At 37.4% G+C, this 10478-nt stretch overlaps 1 protein-coding gene across 2 annotated transcripts; it reads right to left on the reverse strand.

Moving 5' to 3' along the window:
* Positions 1-5420: 5420 nt before the first annotated feature.
* On the reverse strand, positions 5421-10478 carry LOC145611360 (uncharacterized). Of its 2 annotated transcripts, none has more exons than XM_081666686.1 (14): positions 10385-10478; positions 9978-10154; positions 9259-9438; positions 9006-9092; positions 8801-8902; positions 8684-8719; positions 8442-8468; positions 8288-8350; positions 6753-6989; positions 6472-6658; positions 6252-6359; positions 5999-6078; positions 5805-5844; positions 5421-5687 (listed from the first exon to the last, which is right to left on the reverse strand). In XM_081666686.1, the coding sequence occupies exons 2-14, from the start codon at positions 10149-10151 to the stop codon at positions 5530-5532; spliced, it is 1479 nt and encodes a 492-aa protein (XP_081522812.1). In that variant the 5' UTR covers positions 10152-10154; positions 10385-10478; the 3' UTR covers positions 5421-5529. The 2 variants fall into 2 exon arrangements, with proteins under 2 accessions (XP_081522812.1, XP_081522813.1); XM_081666687.1 differs by having other exon boundaries at positions 9978-10129; positions 10385-10443.

Here is a 10478-nt window from a genome sequence, read left to right on the forward strand (position 1 = left end):
TATATTCTGGGTTTTTTCCTTTTTTGGGTGAATTTTTTGTTGTGATTTTTTCTGGTTTTTTTTGTTGTCATCGTCTTGTATTTGCTTGTGTTTGGTGTTGATTGTGGTTGATTATCAAAATTGGGGTTTTTGTGGGTAGAAATTGTTGTCGATGGTTAGGGTTTTGGTGTTTGTGAAACAAAGTAGGTTGTAAACCTGAGAAAGCCGGTGTCTAACTCCCTTAATTTGTTTAGGTATGGACGCCCTTTTCGATGCGCACCCAATTTTCAGCAACCCCGACTTGCTCGTCCTCCATGTCTTCCCCAAGCTTGATTGGGAGAGTCGGGACACTATCAAGAAGGTTTGCAGGAAGTGGCGTCTGTGGTGGATGACACGCCACCTTGCCCGACTCGAACCCGTCTACGGACCCAGGGCGTCTGTCAATGAGTGGATTATGAATGATCTCATCTACAACGATGGGAGGGACTTCCACGCCTAGATCCACAAGGACATGACCGTCTACTTCGACGGCTTTCCACTCTTTGGGAAGGAGGAGGAGTAGGCTGTTGTTGGGGGGTTGGGGGTGGGCTCTGTGCAGCTAGTTGGTTTTTGGTTTTAGGAGATGCTTTGTTAAGGTTTTTTTATGATTTTTTAGGTTTAAGGTTAAGGTAGGTTTTTGCCATTGTCATAGCTTGAAATGTATGAAGGGTGGGTGAATGTGACATACATTATATTTTTTTTGGGTATGTCACTGCTATGACAATGTATGTAGTGCTGAATCAGTTTCACTAGGCTTCATGTAAGGATATTGGATGATGTTAGTGTATGTAATGAAATGAAGCCTAGTGATTAATCTAATGTAAAGAAATATTTTGGAGTAATGAATGAAATGAATGATGTTGTTAGTCTTACATTGATGTTTTTGCTATTTATCCTTATTTATTTTCCTTTGTTGATAATATATCATGCATGTTAAAGAATGTGTTCATGTGTTGGTAATGCCAGATTATGGACTTGAAACCATGTTTGGTTGTGCACCATGGTGGTGAATGGCAAATTGGTGAAGAATCCTTTTACATTGGTGGTAAAATTAATGTATATGAGGACATTTCTGAAAATGTTGATGTTGATTTTGTAAAGGGTTTAATTGATGGGTTGGGGTACACAGACATTGTTAAGATTCATTACTTAGATCCTAGGAAGGATTTCAACTCTGGAATTAGGTACCTGTCATTTGAAAAGAAAATTGTTGATCCATTCCTTAGTGTGCTTTTACAGTACAAACTCATAAGAATATACAAAGAGCACCAAGAACCTGAGAGGCCATTGTTTGGCAATTTAGGGAGAAGGGGTTGTTTTTTGAGTTACCTAACTAGAGAGGATGGAGAAGATTATGAGGCTGATGATGAACAACCTGAGGAAGTGCAGGCAGGTGCAGGTAACAATTTGGATGGAGTTTATGGCACTATTCCTAGGAAGGAGAAAAAGGGAGACATAGACTATGATAGTGAGGGTACTGATGTTGATGATGAAGAGGTTATGCAGGCTAGGTCTGAAATTGCTAAAGACAAGGACATTGTGATAGCATATGATGATGAGATAAATATGTTAAGGAGGGTAGCTCAGGACAGGGGGTTGAGTGAAATAGGGAGTGACTTTGAGGGTTTTGATGATCTAGACAGCCCTGATGAGGATGAAATGACAGTGATTGTGGGTATTTGGCTGCACCACCATCCCAAAGGTATGACAAATCCAGAAAGAAAGAACTGGACATTGACAAAATTCATGCCTTTTACCCTGGACAGACTTTTGAGAACCAAACAACTTTCAAACAAGCTATTAGGAACATGACCATTACTCAGGGCAGAAATTTCAATTTCTTTAAGAATGATAAGGTTAGAGTGGGAGCAGTTTGTGAGCACAAGGAAAAAGGGTGTCCATGGAGAATTTGGGCTTCCTGGGATACCAAAAAAACTAAGTTCAGTGTCAAATCACATGTAAGTGAGCATACTTGTGGAAGATCATGTAAGGTTAGGAAAATGACACCAACTTGGATTGCATATCATTACCACAATCAATTTAAAGTCAACCCATACACGAGGCTACATGACCTGATGGAGACAGTGTGGTTAGAGTGGGGAATCAGGATCAGCAAGTACTTGGCTTATAAGGCAAGGAGAAGAGGGCAGGCTCTTATTGTTGGGGAGTACAAGGAGCAATATACATTGCTCCCTAGGTATGCAGCTGAGATATTAAGAAGCAACAAGGGCAACACAGTGAAACTCAAGCTGAATGGGAATGTATTTGATAAGATATACATATGTTTTGAGGCTTTGAGAAAAGGTATTTTAGAGGGTTGCAAACCTTTCATCTCTTTGGATGGTTGTTTCCTCAAGGGTCCTTTTGGGGGGGGGGGGCAGTTATTGGTAGCTGTTGGTAGGGATGGGAACAACCAGATGTTCCCATTAGCTTGGGCTGTTGTTGGTGTTGAGAGCACTGACACCTGGAGCTGGTTCTTGCACCTACTAGGCTCTGACTTAGGAACAAGTGAAGGGGCAGGCTACACTTTCATGTCAGATCTGCAGAAGGGTTAATTGCAGCAATCCAAGAGGTTTTTCCTCAAGCTGAGAGCAGGGTATGTGCTAGACATGTTTACAGCAATTTCAGGGGGGTTTTTGGAGGCAGCCTAGAATTAAAAAAGCAATTTTGGATTATTGCCAAATCCACCACTGAGAATGCATTTCTTGAGAAGTTACAAGTGATGAGAGAGCTGTCACATGATGCTGCAGAAAATTTGTTGAACAGAAATTACAAAAAATGGTGTAGGGCTTTCTACACTCCAATGGCTTCATGTGACAGTGTAGACAACATGTCTGAAGTTTTCAATGCATACATACTTAAATGGAGGCACAAGCCTATCATCAGTATTCTAGAGGACATTAGAGAGAGCCTAATGGAAAGATTACACAAAAAGAGGGGCCTGATCAAAGCAAGGGATATGAGTTTATGCCCTAGGATTCAACAGCAGCTTGAGAAACACAAGGTCTGGGCTAGGGGCTGGAATGCATTTTGGGATGGTGGTTTCTGCTATGAGTTAGGGATGGGGCTACCCAAACCAAGTATGTTGTGAACTTGGTGGACAGAACATGCTCATGTAATGCATGGCAGGTGAGTGGCATTCCCTGCAAACATGGGGTGGTTGCCATTTGGAATAAAGTGGAGCAACCAGAGCAGTATGTCAATGACTACTTCAAGACACACTACCATGCAAAAGCCTATGACCACCAACTTGAGCCATTAAATGGTCCACAAGAATGGCCTGTTGGTACCTGTACTGTCACCCCTCCTGAGCTGAAAAAGGTGCACAACAGGCCAAAAACCAAGAGAAGGCCTTCTGCTGGTGAGGTGATTACACAAGGGAAGGTTAGGAAGACTGGGGCTAGGATCACTTGCAGCTTGTGTGGGTTGCAGGGGCACAACAAGGTCACATGCAGAAATGCACCAAGGGAAAGGCACACATCTCCAAACACATCTACTCAAGCCCAAACTGACCCTGCCCCTTCAATTCCTATGCACAACAGAGGGGTTGGTGTGTACACCTACCCTAATGGCTTCTAAAGACAAGCAATTGTAAGTTTTCCATCTATTATCAAATTTACTTGTTATTTTATAACTCTCAGTGGGGTACTCTTTTTACTCTTTCAATGGTTGCAGCCAATTACTACACAAATGCCTAGACAGTCCAGAGGTGCTGCATTTTACTCTGATAATGAAGGAAAGCAGACTGTATATTCATTCTCTCAGGAGTATACCTTCCCCCAATCACAACCAGAGGCAGCATCACAAACTATATCATCACAAGCACTGCAAGATTTGGCAAAGGGAAAGCAAAAGCAAATTAGAGAGCAAAACAAATGAGGTACTACATTCTTTCACTTTATTCATAACATCAGTGCATACTCTTACGTTCCACCATTACTGAGTCAAATACATTTAGTTTGCCATGTTCCTAAGAACAAACCAGGCAATTACACAAGTTGCAAATGCAAAAAAAAACCCACACTTCACACTTAACACATACAGACAGCCTAGGTTTTTTCATTTTTAGCATTACAATCTCTGATGTCACCTTCCTCACATATGAGTTTGCCTCATTCAAACTCTTCTTCAGCTCTTTCACTTCATTAGACAGAACTTTCATTTCATCAAGCAGGCCTAAGATAACTTCCCTCTGCCACTCAGTCTGAGCTTCTTCATCAGTCCACTTGAAATACTTGCAGCCCCTTCTGTTGGTATCAGCATCATAGTCTGGGCATGCTAAAAATCTCCTCCCTGGGTTATCTCTTGTCCATGACCTTGTTCTGGACACTGGTAATCCACAGTGACACCTACCCCCACTGCCACTAGACCCCCTCCTGTAGGATGACATCTTGCAAAAAAAAACCTAATTAACAGATTGTTAGTTTCTCGTAAATTCTACACATTGTACAAAAATTACAAACATTTACAATTCATGTTCACAAGTACCTGGGACTGAGATTTTGATGCAGTGCAAGCTTCTTCGTGGTCAATATTTTTTTTTGGATGTTCAAGAGTTGTTGTTTGTTCGTGGAACTCGAATATTAATAGTTTTCATTTCTGATGACGGCTAGTTTATTAATTCAGAAAAAAAAAATTCGATATTAGCTTTTTATTTTTTTTTTTTTTTTTTTGAAAGAACAATATTAGCTTTTTATTGATTGAAATATTAATAGGGTTGAAGTCCCTCAACTTTTTGCCATGTCAAGGTCCCTAAACTTTTTGGTGACTCAACATCCCTCAACTTTTTTGATGAGTCAAGGTCTCTCAACTTTTGCTTAGTCAGCAAAGTCCCTCAACTTTTGGCTGAAAAACACTAAAGTAGGTGGTTGAGGGACTAAATTGGTGAAAAAGTTAAAGAGAGACTAAAACAACTTTTATACGAAACTTCAGGGACTGTATTTATGCTTTACTCTAAAGTTATTATAGGTATTGTATGTTTTCACTTTATACGTGTATTCTCTTTTTTTTTTTCCTTGTATTTCTGACCATGTGTTACTTTTACCGTGCAGTGGGCCCATTCCGTTTGGTTTTTCCCTCCAAACTGGCCCCATTATGTTGTTATGTATTTTCACATACTATAACGAAACTTCATTACTATTTCCTCTCAAATCACAAAACCCCATACATAATCTTCCTTTTGGGGTATACAGATTCTCCCACTTTTGCCAATGAAACTTTGAGGTTTCAACGGTTGAACCCTAAAGCAACATAAGGAATGTGTCTCAACAACTATACTTTCAAAAATTTGAAAATACTCCTATAGGTACACTAATATACCTTTAAGGTATTTTCCCTTTTAATACTCCATAGCTCTCGGCTTTATAGTTTATTTATATACGAATAATAATATTTCAACAATATAAATAACAGTATAACACTTTATAAATCACAAATTAAAATTTATAACATTTTTAGATTAGTTGAAAACTTGAAATACATTAGTCCATCACAATCTCATTATGTATGAGCTTAAAAGTCTAACTTGTCAAACAAGCCTTCCTCAAGTCTACCTTTGAACCACCTAGTTGTTTTTTCCTCCTGATCATCCGCATCCTCTTTCAAAAAATAAGACTTGGTTTCGAACGCAGACCGATCCTTAGGGACGCTCACACCATGGTTACTTAGAGCTGAAAAGAATAGCATAAGATGATGACAATCTTATCTTCTACAATTTGATATTCGTATATATTTTCAAGGAGAAAAATTGAGATACAGGAGGGCACATAATCAGTTCACAATCATACCAGTCTTGAAAGCTTGGAAGTCGACTTTCATTTTTTTCACCTTAAATACCAATGAAAATATTAGAAACTGACATGTAACAAGAGCTGCAAAAATAACACTGGAAATTCCCTTCAAAATAAAAAAGCACACGCACAAATATATGAAAACTTCAGAAGCAGATTACCAGGTCATAGCGACCAATTAAGAGATTTACCTCCTCCTCATTAGAAAAGCCAAAAGAATTGCTGAAAACCACCGCAAAGGCAAGATGTTCAAATTGAAGGGACTCTTGAACTGCAGCCCAAGAAAGGGAAAGCTATGTTACAACAGGATTAGTGCTTTTTGCCGTTTACAGCCAACAATATAGACAACCCAAGATTAGATACATGATTGCCCACTTCAAAACAGAAAAATGTCCACAAGGCCACACCATAACAGCTCAAAATTACAAGGCATAGGAAACATACCAGCCTTTGACAACGCAATTGCAGTCTCATATATGTGATAAGGAGGTTGATCAGCTTTATCATCAGCATTTCTAGAGGCTGCAATATCCATAACCATACTAGGGAGCTCTGTGGCAAAATGAACCCAAGAGAATTTGTGTTAATTAACCACTAGTAACAAAATAGACCTTGAAGAAAATAATAAAAAGCATTTGAGTAAGGCCAATTTCAGAAAAAGTACCATATCCTCTCTCGCGAAAAGCCCACATGAAATGATCCCTGTTGATAAAACGAGCCCCTTCAGCCTTACGACGAAGTTCAGCAACTTCAAAAAAGGGATTTAAATCTTCGGCTATAGGCAACATGTTGTTCTCTTTCAACAGTAAAACATCATAAGGAAATAGCACTCTCCCCACATTATTTTTGACCTGGATAAACAAGATGATAATGGTTGGGAATATTTCACGCTTAAAAAAGAGCAAATATTTTATTGTGTAAAAACAGCCCACCCAGCAAACACACCATCGTTTTTCTCCATAGAATAATTTTGAATAAGTGATGTTTAAGAAGGCGGTCAAACTCTTTATGGGGAGAGCTCTCCGTGTCTAGCCACTCAATAATAAAACACAGTGAATGAGCATCTAAGTTGTACAAGGCTTCAATATCAATTATCTTTACAGCTTTGGCGATCAAAAACTCTTGACATTTCATTTCACGTTCCGTAAACATCTCTATCAGTAAATCTGTATATTGATCAACCTGCTCCAGGAAAGAAGACCACGTCATCAACACATATCATTTCTTTTGATGGCATTTAAATTTAAGCTGTAAGGTACATTCAAGTTCAACAACTAGTGATGAGTTGACTGAAGCAACCTGTGGATGCTCTTAATGATGCAGATAAGAAGGAAAAGATGCACAATTCATTATCGTATGTACTAATTGAGGAAAACAATAAGACATTTAAAAGTTAGGATTATTTGTAATTCCAATCAAACTATCAAAAACATTTTATTAGGATTTAGAATATTATTATATTTACAACTAAGAAACGACTCCCTCAGTCCCTATTTTTTTGCTCCTTGTGGGCTATGCACACAAACGAATATGGAGAAAAAGAAGAGAGAAAAGTGTAAGGGGGTTGGTATGGCCCCACCATGTGTAAAGAAGTAGGGAGAAATTTTTTTGTATAAAGAGATGGAGCAAAGAATTTAGGACAGCCTTTAAAGGAAAATAGGATAAAGAATTAGGGACGGAGGGAATAGCATTTGACTTGAAATAGATCATTAGATATATTCTTTTTCTTCAAGCAAGTTTCAGGCTAAGATATCCACATATATTATGGTATTATATGGAGTGAATTTAATAGTGTAAGATAATAAAGTATTGGTTGGAGAAGTTGTCCTTCCAATTTACAATCATTCTCCCATCCCACTGTAGCTAAGCTAGAATCCCACCAAAGTCTGCCTATAATGGAGAAGATATCTGATTAAATAAATATATACTTTAGCCCTGTTCTCTACCAACAATCCACCTTTGAAGTGTTTGAACACACTCTCAAAAGAAACAACGGATGTTGACTTCACATAACCAATCTTCCATTAGCCGCCACCACTGTCACCACCATAGCTCAACCATCAGCTTGCTAACATCAAATAAATTGTGAAAACAGATGAACAAAGGCAATTTAGTTTGGATGTGATCTAGAGGTGTTACATCAACTGTACAGATGAGTATTCTTAATCCAAATAAATCTAAAATTAATGTAACAAAACAAAGAAAAAGGTATTAAAAATTTAACATATAGGTTCACTTTAATAATTTAAACATAGTAATATGAATAAAAACAACTAATACTTAGCCAGATAATGTTTTTTTAGACTTTAACAGCCTCCAGAAATCCAGGATAATATAAGGCAATATTTTCAAATCAATCAAAAGTGTTCATACATCTATGTAAATTATGAACAGGCAATATTTTCAAATCAATCAAAAGTGTTCAATACAAAAAATGATCATCAATAAGCAAACACACTTATTAGTATTTAGAATTTTACCGATAATCTTGGACAAAGCTTTACTTTTCTGACTGCTTTCAGAATGTCATCATGAATAGTACTCTGTCATTACAAACAAGCTCAGCAAATTATGAACATAACAAAAAAGCCTGGTAATCCGTAGTCAGCAAAAAAGCAAGAAAATCCATGCTACCTTCATACTTTTCTCAACACGGTAATACTGGGGCAACAACAAAAAACAAAGTCAATATACAGTCATACACAGGCTAAGGTTCCTATGGAAAATAGGTACACTAAAACCTTCTCAAATTCAAAGAAAGCACTCAGCTTATTGTCTAGCATCAAGTCATATCTTACTAAAGCAATTAACCAAATCATTCATACAATCATCTTATGCACCAAGTGCGCAAAATCTTAACTGGTATATACACATACCGGATAAAGCTTCTGATATGACAAACTGCTATAATGCTGCACATTGAAAGCAAACATCAAAAGGGATGGAATAATCACATAGAAATGGTAAACGACATCAATAATTCAAAGCTTTACCAAAACCATTCTGCTAAGATCACATTCGGTCAACAAAGAGTATCTTTCCCGGTCAACCTTTTTATAGAAAATCCACTTGCAAAACTCTAAAACTGATTCATTCTGCAAAAAATACATAATCTTGTGGAATAAACTTGCTAATACCAGTTTTTGACCAAAAGGGAAAAAGACAAAATGCACGGTACATTACACAATACACACACACCTTCTCTCCTACAGGTGCAAGTTCTTCCCAAAACTTGTTTTGTTGATCAATAACCATGCGAGAACAACCCATCCGATATAAATCCTCCTGTCAAGTATAGATGTATAAACAATATAATAAGTATACAGTAGAAAGGAACAATGATCAGACGCATGTCATCATTCTGGTTTGAAACATCCCAACTTTTAAAGAATATAAAGCAGAGAGAGGAAAGGAGAAAATCATAGGAACTTTTAAGGAATATAATAAGTACCTTGTCATACAACAGGTAAACAAGAGTGGCAAGTCCTTCAATCAGACTATCATAAAGTAGACCAGGTAATTGCTTGCAATCAACCAGAAAATTTCCGCAACTATCTAAGATTGACTGTTTTAATGCAGCTTCCTCAATTGCTTCCAAATGCTCATCAATAGTGACTTCATTAAGGTCGCTCTGGTTATTTTGCAATCCAATAGGATTGAGTTAGTTCATAAATAGATTTACATAAAAGGTTTTCTTCAGGACAAAATCTTACTAACCAGAGTATATAATCTTATTTATTTAGGAAGCACACAATCTTATTCATTTAGGAAGCCCAACAGGAAGCTTAGTTGTGTCGCACACCTGGCTTATGGTGAGGCTCGAGACCTCCCTTAAGGGGCATCAAGTTGCTTACCATAACCCTTGTTGGTACGCAATCATTTATTTACTAGTGTAAAAACTCTCTAAATATTGATTATTTAGACAGCATCAAAAATATTGGGAAAAAAAAAAAAAAAATTCTTAATTTTACATAGTTACCATAACCCTTATGTTGCTTACCATAACCCTTATGTTGGTATACAAGCTTTTCCCTTTAATAGTGTATGATTCTGTGATTGAACCATTTTTATCCAATTTGCTATTTCCAACTATCTTACTAACCAAAAGTATGTAATCATAACAACAGAAATGGAGAATAATTGAAGAATAAGTAGATAGAAAAAGATTACAGCAAGTTTTGGCTTCTTCGCCAAAGGTTCATCGCCTGGACTTCCGTTGTCCGACAACGTCTTCCCAGCTTCATCATCTGAACTTTCGTTTTCCCACATGCTGTCCCATTTTTCATCGTATGAACTTTCGCTGTCCGACATCCTCATCCCAGCTTCATCTCCTCCGTCCGACATCGCCTGAATCAAGTTGGATGAATAAATTTACCAAATTTAGGCGTTTTTCGAAATTTGGAACAAATCACTCAATAATTTTGGATTGAAAATTGAAATATTAAAAGCTAAAGCAGAACAATTCAGAAAAAAAAAAAAAAAAAAAAAAAAAAAGTTTGGATAATAATCATAAAAATGGAATTTGGAAAGAAATTCAACAACAATAGGTATAATTATTAGCAAAATTAGAAACATACCGACGAGAATTTGATAAGCCAAGAGGAAGAAGGTCAAGAGAATGAAAAAGTTAGGTTTTTTAGGGTTATGGAAATCGAGAAAGAGGGGTGTAAT

This window comes from Chenopodium album, chromosome 24, assembly GCF_948465745.1.
Source record: "Chenopodium album chromosome 24, dcCheAlbu1.1, whole genome shotgun sequence".
In the NCBI taxonomy this organism is placed as follows: Eukaryota; Viridiplantae; Streptophyta; class Magnoliopsida; order Caryophyllales; family Amaranthaceae; genus Chenopodium; species Chenopodium album.

Excerpts from the sequence above, each read along its gene's own strand:
- LOC145611360 (XM_081666686.1), bottom strand. The coding sequence starts at position 10,151 with ATGTCGGACGGAGGAGATGAAGCTGGGATGAGGATGTCGGACAGCGAA. Across the intron at positions 8,351-8,441 it reads GTGTTGAGAAAAGTATGAAG|AGTACTATTCATGATGACAT; the intron begins GTAGCATGGATT and ends TTGTAATGACAG. Across the intron at positions 5,688-5,804 it reads CTTCCAAGCTTTCAAGACTG|CTCTAAGTAACCATGGTGTG; the intron begins GTATGATTGTGA and ends TATTCTTTTCAG.